Here is an 18,243-nt window from a genome sequence, read left to right on the forward strand (position 1 = left end):
TGTAGTTGTTGTGAAGTGCCTTTAAGTTGATTCCAACTCATAGCAACCCTGTATAAGGTTTCCAAGATTTAAACATTTTTTTGTGGGAGCAGAAAGCCTCATCTTTCCCATATATGTGTTCTGGTGTGGCGCTGAGGGTTAATGCACTGGACTGCAATGTCAGTTTAAACAGCAAGATTCAAGCTTACCAGTTGCTCCTTGGACACCCTATGCAGGGTTACTATGGGTTGAACGGATTTGATGGCACTTAACAAAAACAACAACAATATATTTCAAAGTCTTTATCTTTCGCTAATATTACTGAGATATTTGTGGATATAAATCATGTATTGTATTTGTTTTAACATAACAACGGTGTTGCGGGGTAGAATTGAAACAAGGTAGGCAGAAGTTCATAACTGTTCATTGGGCTGCATCTGAGTGGAAAGGTCATGATTACACCCTTCTTTCTACTTCTGTATGTTTAAATTTTCCCATATTAAAAAGTAGATGTCCCTAGGTGGTGCAAATGATTAAACTCTTGACTACTAGCAAGACTTCTGGTGTGGCACTCTAGGGTCAGCACTGGACCGTGAACCACAAGGTCTGTAGTTCAAACCTACCGGCTGCTCCCCAGAAACCCTGTACAGGGTTACTAGGGGTCAGCATTGACTCGACGGCACTTAACAACAATGGCTAGCAAGAAGGGTGGCTATGTGAGTGGACCTAGCATCTACTTGAGAGAAAGACCTGGTGGTCAGCTTCTGCCTTGTAAATCCCATGGAGCACTTCCACTTTGCACATGTGCAGCTTGTCGTGAGTTGGACTCTTCTCAACAGCAAATTAACAAAACAGCTGAAGTCACTAAATGCTAGAGGTGGCAGGCGGCACGGCTTCTGGCCTGGGTGGGCAGAGTGGTGGGGTCTGTTCTCAGCCCACTCACCCCTGTCTCACATTTGTGCTTGGCTTTTGAAGGGCTGCCTCTTCCCAGAGGTTGGGTTTGGGCCGGTAGCTTTGACTCAGTTCCCCTCATACCTTTTTTCTTTGTGGAGATGAAAAGAAAGGAGGAGGGCAGCAGTGGTGGAGAAATTTGGTGTGAACAACTGCCCCCCACCAGCCCACCTCCACATACAAACCCTCCCTGCCTAGAAACTGAGACACGTGACCACAGCTTCTGGCTCTGGCTCTGCCTCTGACTTAGCATGGGTCCATGAGCAATTCACTCCCTGTGTCTGGACCTCAGTTTCCCCATCTATCAGTTGAGAGTACTGAGGATTCAGAAGTTTAGCAGGAGCCTTAGAGGGTGGTGCGATTTTGTTGTTGAAGAATAAACAGCTTAGAGGAGGGTGAGAATGGTCACACAACCCTAAGAATGTAATCAATGCCACTCAATGGTACACATAGAAACTGTTGAATAGGTGTATGTTTTGCAGTATATATTCTCAACAACAACAGCAAAAATTAGAAAAAAATTAGGGTGCTGGCTGGGAAGACCCCAAGATCCCTTTGGGCTCTCAGATACTAGTTCTCATGATATCTGTTTCCTTTTGCAGTCCCGCGACACAGGATGACACCAAGCATCATGGCCTCAGCAAGCCCTGGAATGAATCCTCTCCACCCCTCACGGGGACTGTACAGGTCAGCAGGCCACGGGAATTTGGGAATCCCCTTCCCCCATTCCCAGACAGATGCAGACTGCGCAGCCTGGTGCCAGCTGGGCTGGAAAGTCGAGAAAGTGTAGAGCCCTGGGTGGGAGGCACGGGGGTGGGTGGCAGTGAGGAAGGATGATAGGCTAGCAGGGTGATCCACAGTGGTCAGGAGTGATGGCTCCCAAGGTCTGCTGACACCTGTGTGGGCTAGCAGGTACTAGTCGGGGTTGGGGAGTGATCTCAGACTGTTCATGGAACCAGAGCCACTCCAAAATAATCCCTGTGGTCCCAGCCCCATCTTTCCTAAGTGCTTTTCCACCTGAATGGTGGGCAGAGAGGTGGGGGGAGGTGGGAGATGAGATGGTTTTCGTGTTCTTACGTGTTTCCAGGGAAGGCAGTGGTACCTTCTTCCTTGTCCTGGTTTCAGTTCTTGGATGTGAGAGCAGTGTCCCTCACATCTAAACCTAGTCCCTCTGCTTCAGTTCCTCTGTGGAATCAGGAACCTGGGTGAGGAGAGGAGTCCTGCTGGGTCTTAGATGCTAACCAGAAGGTTGGAAGCTCAGACCTACTAGCTGTTCCATAGGAGAAAGATGTGGCAGCCAGCTTCTGTAAATATTTCCAACCTTGGAAGCCCCATGGAGTCATTCTGCTCTGTTCTACAGAGTTACTAAGAGTCAGAATCGACTTTCTTGCAATGGGTTTGGTTTGGGTTGGTTTGGTGAGCTCTTAGCAGGCACTTGTTCAGGTGGCTGAGGGCATGTGTGCCCACCCACAGCTCCCCACCCTAGCCCAAAGCCAAAGTGTGGCTCAGAATTGAGAGAGATGAGTGGGTTGCTGGGGTTTGAAACATCTGGAAAACTCTATTGTTGTTTTTACTTCTGAGAAGTCCCCAGGATCCCGGGTCAAGCTGGACACGCTCCCATCAGCCTGCCCACGACACACGAAGATCAAAAACTGGGGCAGTGGGATGACCCTTCAGGATACACTCCACCACAAGGCCAGCGGGGTGAGAAGTCTGGGTCTTAGGGGAGAACTACCTTGTCCTTGGCTGGTGACGTCATTGGGGCCCTTTGCAGTCCAAACGGATGCCCCATCTCAGGGCAGATCATTGTCTGCTTGGGCAAACAGAGTTGAGAACTTACATTCCTTGCAAATTACAGTAGAAAGTAAATGGTGTCAACTCTCTATTAATCACCCTAGTGGTAAACTATTACAGGTATAAATTAACATCTTTCTTAGACAAACAGATTTCAGCGTAGTATCAGGAAGAATTTTCCAACAGAAGTGCCCAAAGCTGGACTGAACTACATTATGAGGTAGTGAGCTCCCTGTCTGTAGAAGGATTCAAATGCTTTTTATTAAGGAGACTGAAAACTATGTGTCTTTAAGGCTTCTTCCTGTTCTCCAAAGTTTCTTATTTTGACTTTAGATTGCATTCTATGGTTTTAAAGTAGAAAAACATCAAACCTTTCAAGACCATAAAAGCAGGATGATTTGCCACACCTTCCAGTAACCATGGTTAGCCTTTGGGTATACCATCCCATGGCTGGGATTTGCACCTGCTCATTCCTATTAATTTTTGCTGAGCACCAACAGTGTGTTCCCACAAGAGGCAACCTCAGCCTCTTTAAATGAGAAGGTAGTTGAGCTGTTACCAGGGACTGAGCTGATGACTTTGCTCTGAGTCTGAGGCTGACTGGGGAGCAGCGCCAGAGACTGAGGCCCAGAGTGGGAGGACCAACCTCAATTCACACCCACTGGGGTACAGTCAATAGAGGAGAAGTCACCTGGGTTGGGAGAAAGCCTGGTGGACCCCAAGAAGGAGGTGCCACAGGGGTGGGGAGCTCAGCAGCCGCAGTGGAGGAGCATGGCCCCTGGGGGAGGATACCTGTGAACACCTGCCCTTATAGGCCAAAGGATCTGCTCTCACCTCATGCTTTCTCTTTCCAGAGTGTTGCTTGCAAATCCAAGTCTTGTCTGGGGGCTCTTATGAACCCTAAAAGTTTAATCAGAGGACCAAGGGATAAGCCTACTCCGCCAGATGAACTTCTACCTCAAGCTATTGAATTTGTCAACCAGTATTACAGTTCCTTCAAAGAGTAAGGCTTGCTTCCTGCAATCTCTCCAACTGTGTTCCCCCTGTCTCCAACCATTTCCATCTGAACCTAGTCCCATGTCCTTCCCGGATTTCCAGTAGTTCCAGGGCTAAAACGTAGTTTTCCAAAGAAAACAATCCCGGAGTAGGTTCTCATAATTGTGGGACACATAGGCACAGCAGTATTGGGAGTTTGAATCCTGGTTCTACCATTAACTAGTCCTGTGTCCTTGGGAAATCTGCTTAGCCTCTCTGTGCCTGACATTTCTCATCTGTAAAATGGGAATGCTAATAATAGAGCTTGGATTATAATATCTACCATATAGGGATTTATAAAGATTCAATTAGTTAAAGTATCTAACATGCTAGGTATTGGGCCTGGCCTGTAGTAAACACTGCAGAAGAACTAGCTGTCAATGTGTGTTTAAAACAACTGTTGGCCAAATAGAATATGAATATAATTTACAAGGAGTCCTGGTAATGTGCTGGTTAAACTACTCCGCTGCTAACTGGAAGATTAGCCAATAAAATCCACCTATCACACCCTACAGGACGAAGATGTGGCAGTCTGCTTCTGTAAAAACTTGAAAACTGTATGGGGCAGTTCTACTTTATCCTGTAGGGTCGCTATGAATTGGAACTAACAGCATCAGGTTTACGGAATGTAAAAAAGTCAGTCAACTCATGGAGACTCGATGTGTGTCAGTAGAACTGTGCTCCATAGGGTTTCATGACTGATATTTTGAAAGCCGATCACTATGCCTTTCTTCTGAGATACCTCTGGGTAGATGCAAACTGTCAACTTTTTGGTTAACAGCCAAACACATTACTGTTGGCACTATCCAGGAACTCCTCAGAACACTTTTTTAGTGCCTTAGAAATGTGACTTTATGTAAACAGTGATAAAATATAAAACTCAAAAGGAATTAGGTACAAATACACATACACAAAATCATTGTTTTATATCTTCCTGTTATTAACACATCTCCATAACTGTGCTCCAACTCCCAGTGTGATCAGGCTCAGGGGCAGAGCGGGGTGCAGTATTGGTAGATGCTTGTTGGGGAGACAGAGTTTCCAGCAGTGAGGCGACCTCACCCTGCCCAGCAGTTCTTTAGGCCAGGGGTGTCCTTGAGGATAAATACCACCAAGTGTTTTGTCTTCATGCTGTTTTTCTTTTAATCAAGATGTCAAGACACTCTTCATCCACAGAAAGGCCATTTTGTTCTGAGTTTTCCACTGCCCTTAATCAGAAGTTCATTCCTTAAATAGTTTGTTGCCATTTCAAAAGTCTTTGGTGGTGATTGGAAATCTCAAGGTTGCTCTGTGTGTGTGTGTGTGTGTGTGTGTGTGTGTGTGTGTGTGTGTGTGCGCGCGCGCGCGTGCGCGCGCACGGGTGCGCATTTCAAAGCCTTTCTGACTGAATTCTTCCTTTGGGGAGATTTCAAAGCCTGGGAGGGGAGAGGAGAAACAAGTTGACAAACTTCATATGGGATTGCTGGAGGTGCGGTCCTGTGCTGAGGATAAGAACCAGCATAATTTAGGAGCTGTGGTGTCTGACCACGTTGTGAGACCTTGCTGGGCCGGTCTCTGAGTCCCCAGAGCTGGGATCCAGGGCGGCCTGACTAGGTTCCCAAGAAAACCTAAGTGGACACTCATGTGGAGCGGGAAGTGGTATTGCACACCTGGGCTTCACATGAGGGCGGCTGGGTCTGAGTCCTTGCTCTGTTCTTGGCCAGGCCGATGTTCCTGGGCTCAGTATACAACCTCCTAGAGCCTCAATACCCTTGGCTGTAAAATGAGTGCAAGAATACCCCCCTCACAAACTCAGTGAGACCCCTGAGTCATAGTAAGCACTGGTCCACAATAGCTGCTGTGTGGCTGGCCCTGTGAACAATGAGAAGGTGGACAGGCACTCCGCTACTCAGGGGGAAAGCACTGTGGGCAGTTCATCTTAGTCTTGCAGGTGTCTGCTCCTGCTCACGCTGGGATGGATAGATGGTTAAAGAAAAGGTTTTTGGAAATACCAGTGTTCTCAGAGGGCCAGAGCTGGTCATGCAATTTGTAGGGCCCAGTGCAAAATGAAAAGTTATGTTCTTTGTTAAACAACTTTAATGGAACATAAACCAAGCATGAGACCCTTCTAAGCACGAGGCTTTTTCTGTATGACTGCACAGGTAACTGGAAGTCAGCCCTGACAGGAAAAAAAAAGACTTCAGTGGAGACATCTTGCCCTCAGTTCCTGCTTCTGTGGATTGCATTAATCCCCATTTAAAGCCATCTCATTGTTGATCTTCCTGATGTCTTCCTGTCCCCCAGGGCAAAAATAGAGGAACATCTGGCCAGGGTGGAAGCAGTAACAAAGGAGATCGAAACAACAGGAACCTACCAACTGACGGGGGATGAGCTCATCTTTGCCTCCAAGCTGGCCTGGCGCAATGCCCCCCGCTGCATCGGGAGGATCCAGTGGTCCAACCTACAGGTAAACTTCCTTGTACCCAAATGGAAGCGGGAGCTGGAGAGGTGGGCAGGCCCTGAAGAGATGACTCAAAACAGCCAAGCAGAGCTGAGCCCAGAGGCCAGAGGTGCCCGGAGCCCTGAGTTCTCTCTTCACACCCCTCAACGTGTGCTGGAATTAGTGGGCACCTCTAGATGTATGAAGGTCCCTGGATGGTGCCAACAGTCAACACACTTGGCTGCTAACTGAAAGGTTGGAGAGTCAGGTTCATCCAAAGGTGTCTTGGAAGAAGGCCTGGTGATCTGATTGTGGAAAACCATATGGAGACCAGTTCTACTCTGACACATATGGGGTCACTATGAATCAAAATTGACTTGATAGTAACTTAAAATTTTTTCTTTTATTTTTTATTTTTGATGTCTAGAATCCTATTTCAGCACCAGGATTTCTGGCTGATATTTCTATCTTGTGTTAAAATTGGGGGACTAAGCACCATCCAAAAAAGCCAACCAACCTTGTTTCTACTATTATTGAGGCCCTGGTGGCACGAGTGAGGTTGTTTGCCTTAAGTGTTTGAATTTTTAGCTCTTAGAGAACATTTTATTTATCCTAGCTCCTAGGCCATCTCTGCACTGGGATTGTTTATTGTTGGATAAAGTAGACAGCACTCGACAGAGAAATTGATTGGACATACCAATGAAACCAAATCTGGCTGTGTCCGTGATGCCAGAGACCAGCTTACGATGTGCTTGCCTGTTACAAAGCAGCTAGACTGGGGCTGTGGGAATCTTGATTTATGGCACTTTAAAATTAGAGTTCATTGGGATTTTGTTTTTTTTGTTGGATCCTTCCAAGTATATTTACCTTGGAAGGCAGGAGAAGATGAGAGAGAGTTGTTGGTCAGAAAGGTATCCCTGGGTGGTGCCAACAGTTAATGCGCTTGGCTGCTAACCAAAAGACTGGAGGTTGAGGCTACCCAGAGGCACGTCAGAAGAAAAGCCATTGAAAACTGTATGGAGCACAGTTCTGCTCTGACACACAAGGGGCTGCCATGAGTTGGAAGCCACTCAGTGGCAACTGGTTTTTCACCAGATGTTTGGGTGTTGGGTGTTCAAACTGCTCCATTCAGTCCTTGGTGATTTCTTAGCTCATAGTTAGACCAGAGGACCCTGTTCACACAGTCTTTGATGGGCTTGGTCCCGGTGGGGTGTGCGCAGGTCTTTGATGCCCGGAGCTGTACCACTGCCAAGGAAATGTTTGAGCACATCTGCAGACATTTGCGTTTTGCCACCAACCAGGGCAACATCAGGTGGGTACCCAACTACCCTAGAGTCTTAGCCATAAAATGCAAGTGGGTTTAGTGGGGAGGCATCTCAGATTCCAGGAGAAAATGGAGAAAGGGAAAGGAGAAAGACACTGGCCTCTTCAGGGGCCCCTAATGGTGAGCTGAGCCCCCATGAACTTAGGCTGTGGCCACAATCCCGTTCCTGGTTTCCTTCCAACTTGTAGCCACTTGGAAGAGATGGGGGACCTTCGCTGTTCAGAGTTTGGGCTCTTTGCTTTTGGGGGTGGATGGGAGGTTGGTTTTCCAGCAGATGATTCTTGACGGCGCTTTTCTTAGAGATTGGCAACTCATTGCCCATCAGCGCACCCCACCCCACTTGCCATCCATAGAAGCCACAGTTGAACAGCTCATTTTCTATTCATTCATTCTTTGTCCAGCAAACACATAGTGCCCACCTGATGGGGATCCAACACAGGGCTGGTAAAGGGAGGTGCATAGGAAGGCTGCAGAGATGAGTAAGATTGCAGGACCCTGTTTCAGCCCTCTATGAATCCAAGCATTCACCTAATTCACTGCAAGACAAGAAATGCGCAGCTAGGGAAAGACTGTGGAAGGCCTGCTCACCCACCTGAGAGATGGGAGGGTTTCCTAGAGTGGATGTCTCTTGAAGGAAGGGTAGGTGCTAGAGGAGAAAGGTGGGAGAGGGAGAGAATATGTCAGGGGAAGGCTACATGCAGGCCAGAAAGAGCTTGGCTTGCTGGGAAGCTGCTGGTGGGGCCAGTGTGTGTGTGGGGGGGGGGGGGGGTGCAGGGACCCCCACACACACAGGGTCACATTGTAAACCACACTGTCCTGTCCTGGCGAAGGTCGGCCATCACAGTGTTCCCCCAGAGGAGCGATGGGAAGCATGACTTCCGTGTGTGGAATGCTCAGCTCATCCGGTATGCTGGCTACCAGATGCCTGATGGCACCGTCCTAGGAGACCCTGCCTCTGTGGAGTTCACGCAGGTACCCAGTCGGCAATGGGTGACAGAAAGAGCCGGGAGGATTTAGGGTGCCTGAGTCTTGGGAACTCATTGGACCTGGCTTTCTCCCCAGCTATGCATTGACCTGGGCTGGAAACCCAAGTATGGCCGCTTCGACGTCGTGCCTCTGGTCCTGCAGGCCAATGGCTGTGACCCTGAGCTCTTCGAAATTCCACCCGACCTTGTACTCGAGGTGCCGATGGAGCATCCCAAGTAAGTGGGCTGGGCATGCTGGAAGAGGTGGACAGGCATGCCACTGCGTTTCCTGGCTGCCTCCAAATCCAGGCAGCCTCAGTGACACCTGAAGGGCCCCACTTCCACACCTACCTGACTTCCTTGCTCTGTACAGGGAGTCTGTGCTTCCACATCAGGCCTCCTGACTAAGAGGATGTGTGGACGGCGAGGGGAGGCAGAGGCTCAGATAGATGAGCCTTAGCATGTAGGAAGCAGTGGCCTCTGGAGAAGAAGTCTAGAAAGACTCCTGGCTCTCATGCTGAGCTGCCTAGGTCTCTGCCCTCCCACGGACTCCCTTAGCTGCCCCTCTCCTGACGATAGTGGGATCATAGAGCTCCCATTTCAAGAGCTAATCCAGCGCAGCCCGCTCCAGGCAGCTCTCATAGTTACATACACTGAGACTTACTTTGCACCAAGCACTGGGCTGGATGTTTCGTCCCTTGAAGATGCTGAATTCCATCCTTCAGGTCTTTGTATTGGCTGTGCCATCTGCTCACATGCCCTTCTCTCTGAGGATTGCCTGGTTCACAGCTTCTTGTCAATGAGAGATTTCCTAAAATGTCATCTCCTTCAAGAAGCCTCTCCTGACTGCCCACCCTTGTCTAGCACATCACCTTATTTTCTTTTCTTGCTTATTTATTATTTTACCTTTTCATATTCTAGAGCCTATACGCTAGACTCTCAGTCCCCTGAGGATAGGTATCTTGCCTTTCTTGTTCACCCATATCCCCAACAGCTACCTGAATACCTACACAGTAGTTGTTGATGTTGTTGTTGTTCTTAAGTGTTGTCAAGTTGGTCCCGACTCATGGCAACCCTGTATAGGGTTTCTGAGGAGCGGCTGATGAGTTTGAGCCACCAACCTTGCAGTCCAGCACATTAACTCTCAGTACCACACATAGTAGGTTCTGAGTAAATATTTGTGGGATAAGTGAATATATGAAAAGACTTCAAAAAGTTCATAGACAAATGGAATTAAAAGATAATGAAGTTTCCCCACAAATGTTTTGAAGCCCCCTCATAAAATTGAGTGAATATGAATTAGCTCCTTGATCTTCATAAGAATCCCTCGAGTTTGATGCTATTATACCTGTTTTTCTGATAAAGAAACTAAGCAACATTCCAGGGTCACACAGCTAAAAAGTGATAAGGCTGGATTTGAACCCAGGATGACTCTAGAGTCCAGAGCTATTATGTTATGTTGGATTCTCAGCATTTAGCCCAGGGCTTGGCACCTATTTGATGCTTAATATATGTTCTCATGAACAAATGAGTGAATTAATACATGCATAAATGAGAGTGTTTCTGATTACCTCAGGTAGGATTAACAGAGAACAGTTTTCTCGGTTGACTCTTTTCTAAAGAACTTTTTTTGAGGGGAGTTGTGGGTAAATGTGAAAGTTCCAATTGCAGCTGGCTCTGGCTCCCTCCAGGTACGAATGGTTTCAGGAGCTGGGGCTGAAGTGGTATGCCCTGCCTGCTGTGGCCAACATGCTGCTCGAGGTGGGTGGCCTTGAGTTCCCAGGGTGCCCCTTCAATGGCTGGTACATGGGCACCGAGATTGGGGTCCGGGACTTCTGTGATGTCCAGCGCTACAACATCCTAGAGGTAACAAAGGCCGCCTCCCTGAGCCAGCTGGAGGTGTGGGTTTGGGGGCAGGTCGAAAGGACGGACTCAGGCCCATGTCTCTGCCTCTACAGGAAGTGGGCAGAAGGATGGGCCTGGAAACACACAAGTTGGCCTCCCTCTGGAAAGACCGGGCGGTTATTGAGATCAACATCGCTGTGCTCCACAGTTTCCAGGTACGTCTGAGGTTTTGTGAATGTAAAGGCTTTTCGGTTAGAAGATCAAATTGCTGATTTTCTGCGTGCGTGCAAGGTTGGTATTGTTTCTCAGACTGTATGTGGAGCTGAAAGATCTGAAGCTTCTCAAGCCCAAGGCTACCATTATCCCCAGCCCACTGCTCACAGCACACTTGGTGTGAACCTCACCAGAGAAATGAATGAAAGCCTCTCCTGGAACAGTTACCTTTGCTCTATATAGAAAGTGGCATCTTATAGATGGAAAAACAGAGACCCAGTGTGCCTACAGCTCAGACCACATTGCCCCATCTTCTCTTAGATTGTCATATAATCAGAGAATAACTGATTTTGTCTATTGTTGTTGTTGTTAAGTACCATCAAGTCAGTTATGTCTCATAGCGACCATGTATAGGGTTCCCAAGGAGCAGCTGGTGAGTTTGAACCGCTAACTTTGTGGTTCAAAGCAACATCGCAGTCCAGTGCTTTATTCCATAGTGCTACACCAGGACTCCAACTTGTCTATGGAAACTTTAATTTGAGCCTGGTAGCGCAATAGTTGGAGTCCTGGTGTGGCATTGTAGGGTCAGCACTAGACAGCTAGGTCAGCAGTTCAAACTCACCAGCCACTCCTCAGAAACCCTATACAGGGTCCTATGAGTTGGAACCGACTTGAGGGCACTTAGCACCATGACAAGCTCAATCAGTAAGCTCTTGACTGCTAACTGAAAGATTGACGGTTCAAGTCCTTCCAGGGACTCTGTGGAAGAAAGGTCTGACCATCTGCTTCTGTAAAGATGACAGCCAAGAAAGCCCTATGGGGGGCTCCTACTCTGTACACGTGACAACACCCAACAACATCCTTAATTTAAAAATACTTTATTTTGTGTTGTTGTTGTATTATATTTGAGCTTCCTGGTGGTCAGAGTGAAAAGGAAATCATAGTTAATTATGTGGAGCTCTTACATTTGTATGGAATGAATAAGACAGTTACTTAGAGGAATCAAAGTGTTGCCGAATTCTCTCCTCTGAAATGAAATGTGTTGTATGAGCTTAATACAGGAGAGCAAGAGACGTCACAGATGGTGAACACTAGGCTGTAGACCCCTTGGCAGGCAGTTTGGGTTTTTCCTTTGGTGGAAGCAAATGTGTGTGGGCTTTGGAGCTAGACAGAGCTGGGTTTGATGATCCGTTCCCATAACTCCGGCGAGTTAGGTTGTTTCCTTAAACTTAGTTTCCTCACCTGTAAAATGGAGCTAATAATGACCAAAGGGGTCTCTGGCTTAGCAGATCGGCTTGATTGCCTATCCAAGGGCAGAGCTCCAGGTGCCCTGGGAATTTCCACACTCTCACAGGAGCAGGCTCCCCATGAGCAAGCTTCCCATGAGCAAGCTCCTGGAGACTTTTAACTACCCTGCGTCTTTAAACAGCAGCCGGTTGAGCTGAATGTGTTTCAGAGACATAAGAGATGCTTTAGCCCCTGGGTGGTATAAACAGTTTGTACACAATCACTAATCTAGAGGTTGGCGGTTTGAACGCACACAGTGGCACCACAGAAGAAAGTCCTGGCAACCAGTTTCCATAAAGATTACAATCAAGAAAATGTGATGAAGTTCTCCTCTGACACACATGGGCTCACCATGAGCTGGAATCGACTCAAGGGCAGTAGGTTTAGAGGTGCTTAAAGCTCCCCATGTTGGGCAACAGATGGCTAGTGAAGAAACTGACAAGTTGGCAAATGAGAAGAGAGCCTGATGGACCTACTCCCCAGGCCTGAGGGATGGGAGCTAAGAGTGGGGGCTCTGAGAACAAACTCAGACAGGACAGGAAGACCCTCCCCACTGGGGCTGGCCCAGCTCAGGAAGGGCTGGCCTTGGATCACACATCCTGACTCCTGGGGACTCCCGGCACCGGCCTGACACTGTCAGGATGCGGATGTGCCCCAGATAACTCCACCGATCATCGTTGCCACGCCCCTCCCCTGCTCCAGGCTCTCCAGGACTTCCTTGCCACCGCCTTCAGAAGGATCATCTTCAAAAGACTTGGCCTTGTTGCTCCATCTGTAAAATGGGAATAATAATAGAAGATGTTCCTCAGTAGGTTATTGTAAAATGAAATGAAAAGCCGTGCGGAAGGTTTAGCTACACTGCCTGGTCACAGTGTTATTAATAGCATTTCTGTTCCCATCATTGTCATAGCTACTGTCACCAGCTCCAGAGCTTCAAACTAGAGGTACTGTGCATGTCTATGAAATCAATGAGGAAGGTAGAAGGCCAATTAAATAAAGGCCTGGGCACACTGGGCGCTTGGTCCACTGGCTGTCTTGTGCCTCCTGACCTTGACTCCTTGTCCTGGCTAACTCGAACCCTTTCCTCAGGTATTACTTCTTAGAAGCTTTCCCTGCTTCTCCCATTGTTAGCAGACCTCGAGTCAGTGTCCAACTCAGGCAGACCCCACCACAGAAGAACAAAATGCCACCCGTCCTGTACCATCCATCTGACCCGTTGCAGATTGGACCTTTGTACTTTGTTAGTCATTTTCTAATTTAGTCGTCTTAATCTGCAAGTTTTGCTGAACACCAGTTCAGTAGCGTAACAACACACAAACCTCCACTGACAGACAGGTAGTTGCTGGGAATAAGGTGCACTGGCTAGGAATTGAACCCAGATTTCCCACAAAGAAGATGAAAATTCTACCCCTTGATTACGGATGCCTCTCACGGCTTCCCTTAGTTAGACTGAAATCTGTTGTGCCTTTCCCCTCTATATTGCCCATGCCTTATGCAGTGCCTGGCAGACAGGAATCATAATGGCAGCTAGCAGTTACTAAGCACTTCCTATGCTTAGCTTGAATTAACTTACTGCTTCCTTTCAATAGCCTCAGGAGGCAGGAACCATTGTTTGGAGTTAATAAAACTCTGAGGTATATGGCTCATCAGGGTGTCCAAACAAGTATCTTTTGTCTGAATGAGCTGTCCCAGACATTGAAGAGAGCGGATGCCTTTGCCAATGCATTCTGGTCAGGCTCGGACTCCACAGCGTCTGATTGTGTGGGCTTGGGCAATGATTTGTCTTCCACACCCTACCTTCACTCAGTACTTCAGATCTCTTGTCTTTACCTGCTGGAGGGGCCTGTGTTTCAATTATCAATACCCAGAGAGAGTCATTTGTTGGGAGTTTGGGGAGACTTATGAGCATGAATGAAGAAGCTGGAAGCTGCCCCCAGAGGGCCAAGGGGAGGCAAACTTACTGTGTCCTAAGAGTAAAGCCGCCAGGCAACCTGTGGGCTGATCGAGGCCAGAGTGTTCCCAGGGCTTGCTTCTCCAGAGGTTCTGGAAAGGCCATCCATGAGTACTTACATTCAGCAGGTGAAGTGGGGCCAGGAGGCGCTTCCTCCCTCCATTTTAAATCTTGTCACATGTCCCCACACACCCCCTGGAAGGCCTGCAGCCTGCTGGCTGATGCCCTGCCCCTTGCTTCAACTCCCCTTTTTGCCTTCCTCTGATTTAGAAGCAGAATGTGACCATCATGGACCACCACTCAGCTGCAGAGTCCTTCATGAAGTACATGCAGAATGAATACCGGTCCCGCGGGGGCTGCCCGGCTGACTGGATTTGGCTGGTCCCCCCGATTTCAGGGAGCATCACTCCTGTGTTTCACCAGGAGATGTTAAACTATATCTTGTCCCCTTTCTACTATTATCAGGTAGGAGGGTTTTCCTCGCCTTCCCTTGGGAGCTAGATATAGAGACAATGTCTCAAATGTAGACATGTATATATGTGTGTGAGCACATATGTGTGTCTGAGTGTGCATGTGTGAATTTGTCTTTGTGTGTCTTGGTGCTTGTGTGGTATATGGGAGGAGGATCAGGGAACATGGGATGGATTCTTAATGTTGTCTGGGCCCACTTAAATACAATGAACACCTTCTGCCCTTTTCCATAGAGGGTGGGACTTCAGGAACTGCCTTTTATTGTATCTCTAAGGAGCTCTAGTAGCGTAGTGGTTATGACTTGGTCTGCTAACCTCAGGAACAGCAGCTCGAAACTACCAGCAGTTCTGTGGGAGAAAGATGGGACTTTCTGCTCCCGTAAAGATTTACAGCCTCAGAAACCCTGTACAGGGTCGCTATGAGTCAGAATCAACTCCACAACACATAACCACCACCATCAATGCCCTGTTGCTCTAACAGAATTTAAGCTTCCAAGGGTGCACACCATTGCTCCTGCTGCCGCAGGAGGGGCCAGCATAATGTGGATGAGCATGGCCGCTGAGTCAGACACGCCTGGGTTTGATTCTGCCACTTTCTAGCTGTATGATCTCCGGCAGGTTTTTGTCATCTCTGCAAGGGGCAGGAAGGAACTCCATGCAGATCCCATGAGCTGGTGTAGAGCAGCTTAGCCCAGAAAGCACACTGTCGTGTTAGCTATTCAAATAAGTTTGTTTTTTGTCACAAAAGATCTGGGTTCAATTTTTAGAAAAGCTTTGCCGCTCTGAAGTTGATAAGTAAGGTGAGTCTTTATCCTGGCTTGTCCAGGATGATTTGGGCCTGTTTGAATAGCACTTTTTTTTTTTTTTAATGTTTTATTGTGAATTATATGATAGTTTACATGGGAGAACATTAGTTTTACATTCATTCTATCATATATCGTTTCATTGCCATGGTTGCATTCCCCTCCATGCTTCATCAACCAGCCAAAGGGTATACCCTGCAAGCCTGCCCCCTACACTATCCCCCGTCCCCCAGTCTTCAGCACACAGTCGCTCTCCCTCTCTGGATCTAAAGTCCCCAGCTGCACCATGGCTCCATGTCATTGTCTCTGCCTGCATCTCAGGCATCACTTGAATAGCACTTTTTTGACTCTCGAAGGTATCGTGGTATGGACTATACATTCTACCATCTTCCTAGTGATAACCAGTTGCTGTCAAGCTGGTTCCAGCTCATTGAGACCCTATATGTATCAGATTAGAACTGTGCTCCACGGGGTTGTTAATAGCTGATTTTTCTTCTGAGGGTCCTGTGGGTGGATTTGAATGCCAACTTTTCCATTAGCAGTCGTGGGTATTAACGGCTTGCATTGCTCATTGATAAGATACTAAAAATGAAAGAGAGTGGGCCCTCTTCCTTCCAGATGAACATTGATGAGAATAAAAACCAATTGGCCACCCTCATGTGCCTGGCTTTATGCCTGGCCTTGGAGATAGAGCTCTGAGGGGACAAACAGATGCAGCCTCATATACAGCTTTCAGCGAGGTGAGGTGGGATGGGAGAAGGCCTGCCCACCTCCCAGCCCATGAATGTTCTGAAGGGGCCCCTGGCTCTCCAGCATCTCCGACCCCAGCCAAGCCTGGCCCTCCCCTGCCACCTTGCCTCACAGCTTCCTCCTTTTCTGCAGGTGGAGGCCTGGAAAACCCATGTCTGGCAGGACGAGAAGCGGAGGCCCAGGAGAAGAGAGATTCCATTCAAAGTTTTGGCTAAGTAAGTGTGGCAGCGAGTGTTTGTCTGAACCGGGCCCTCCTGCTAGTCAGCCTCTGCCTTAGACCTGGGAAAGCAGGGGACAGAGAATGTGTGTTCTTTCTGGAGTTTGGCTCGAGAGGTCTGGATACCAATTCTACGAGTCATCAGCTCCTGGCGGCCCACCATCTCACTCCTCCATTCTCCCAAAGGGTCTGAGTAGTGGTCTACAGGTGAGGGGCGGAGAAGGGCTGTTAGTCAGGGCAGACCCTGGAGAGAAACGCTGGCCACTCTTTCCCCAACTGGCCACATTTTAAACCTGCTGCTGCTGTTATTAAATGCTGTCCAGTCGGTTCTGACTCGTATCGACCCTTTATAGGATTTCCGAGGAGAAGTTGATGGGTGAGAACCTTGCGGTTAGCAGTCCAGTGCTTATCCAGCACCGCAGCAGGACTCCTATTCTCCTACTCCCCATTTTCTTCTGGAAGGCTCTCAGTACACCATGTCTGTCTGTCTGTCTGTCTGTCCCCATAGAGCCGTGCTCTTCACCTCAGTGCTGATGTACAAAGTCACGGCGTCACGAGTCAAAGTCACAATCCTCTTTGCAACAGAAACAGGAAAATCAGAGACGCTGGCCCGGGACCTGGGGGCTTTGTTCAGCTGCGCTTTCAACTCCAAGGTACCTGGCTGAGTCTGATGGGTGTCATGCCCCCTGCCTGTGTGCAGAGAAGCAAGGCAAGCTGTGAGCAAGGAAACTTAAGATTGTTTGTCTGCTCCTGGGCGTCTCGGAGCCTCAATTGTGATGACATGCATTGCAAGTCTGCAATGGAAGGGATCCCACACTTGACTGAACACACGACATATGATTTCCTTGGTATTCCAGGGAGCACAGTTTGAGAAACCCTATCCTAATGCAACCAAACCCCAACACACCTGAGTTGCTCTAGATGACTTGATTCACCTTTATTGGACCCCTTTTATAGGTCTGGGCACTAAATGTGAAGGGGGCCAGAGATGAATAGGATACAGACAAAACAATATCCACAAGGAGAACTAAGCCATGCTCCTTGGGAATAACCATGTGCTGGGCCAGCTCTGGGCTCTGAGGACACAGGAGTGAGTAACACAGACTCAGGACGAAGCAGGAATGGGAACTCCCAGCAACCCTGCCTGCAAGACAAAGAGTTGTTCTGGAGGCTGGTATTTGGCAGTTGAAGAACCCTAGTGCCATAGGTTAAGTGAGTTTTCCAAGCCAGCTTCTTGATTTGAGGCACAGTGCAGACCAGTGTGATGTCAGACAGGATGGACTGTAATCTACGCTGGAGGGAGACAGAGGCCTAGGAAGAAGGGTGAGGAATGGCCAGCAGTAAGGTTAAGGAGTTCCTTGGTGGCTTAACCAGTTAATGACTTGACTATTAGTTGAAGGGTTGGCAGTTCAAATCCAGCTAGAGGCACCTCAGAAGACAGGCCCGGTGATCGGCTCCCAAAAGGTCACAGTCTCAAAAACCCAATAGAACATAGTTCCTTTCTGCACGCATGGGTTGCCATGAGTTGGAATCTACTCGGATACTAACAGCAGCAGCAGCAAGGCTTACCAGGTCTGAACAGGTCTCACGGTGCCAAGTCTACCTGGAGGCTCCTGGGAGGCTCACCTTCCCAGCCAGTTAGGCAAGTCACACCCCTCAGTCCTGAGAAGGCAGTGTGATGTGGCACCCTCACCTGGGGTCACCTCCAGGCAAAGCATTTGAGTTCCAGAGGCAACAAAGGAATCATTTTTGTTACCTGCCAAGTTTGTAGGTAATGTGTCAGAATTTAATTAGCAATGAAAGTAGAGAATGGGTCATAACTTGGAAGCTGCAGTATTTTGAAAATGAGGCACCAGAACACCCTGGCATATTCGCTGTGGGATTTGAAAAGGAAGGAGAATCAGCTTGTGGAAATAAGTTCATTCACAGGAGATCTGTTAAGCATTTCATCCTCTGTGCCACATCTGTCTGGACACTGGGGACACTTCCCTACTGAGGAAGGGCTCCCTGCTGGTAGGGAAGTCGGGGAGTTGACCTGGGAGCTGAGGGCTGATGTCCACCCTTGGTGTTGCCCAGGTTTTGTGCATGGACGAGTACAAGCTGAGCCAACTGGAAGAAGAGCGGCTGCTCCTGGTGGTAACCAGCACTTTCGGGAACGGAGACTCTCCTAGCAATGGCGAGGTGGGTGGGCCAAGGTAGCAACCGTGTTGGGGGCTGGGATTAGGGAGGACCAAGAAAAG

General features: G+C 48.4%; 1 protein-coding gene across 1 annotated transcript in view; it reads left to right on the top strand.

The window, feature by feature from the left end:
* Positions 1-1,587: 1,587 nt before the first annotated feature.
* Positions 1,588-18,243, top strand: part of NOS2 (nitric oxide synthase 2, inducible) — a 33,011-nt gene continuing 16,355 nt past the window's right edge. Inside the window, 13 exon segments of the mRNA XM_006874237.1 lie at positions 1,588-1,617; positions 2,512-2,634; positions 3,579-3,727; positions 6,043-6,205; positions 7,399-7,490; positions 8,333-8,474; positions 8,565-8,704; positions 10,159-10,333; positions 10,426-10,527; positions 14,034-14,228; positions 15,919-16,001; positions 16,512-16,656; positions 18,080-18,184. Coding sequence (XP_006874299.1) covers positions 2,596-2,634; positions 3,579-3,727; positions 6,043-6,205; positions 7,399-7,490; positions 8,333-8,474; positions 8,565-8,704; positions 10,159-10,333; positions 10,426-10,527; positions 14,034-14,228; positions 15,919-16,001; positions 16,512-16,656; positions 18,080-18,184 — 1,530 coding nt within the window. The 5' untranslated portion in view covers positions 1,588-1,617; positions 2,512-2,595.

This window comes from Chrysochloris asiatica, unplaced genomic scaffold, assembly GCF_000296735.1.
Source record: "Chrysochloris asiatica unplaced genomic scaffold, ChrAsi1.0 scaffold00266, whole genome shotgun sequence".
Lineage (NCBI taxonomy): Eukaryota > Metazoa > Chordata > Mammalia > Afrosoricida > Chrysochloridae > Chrysochloris > Chrysochloris asiatica.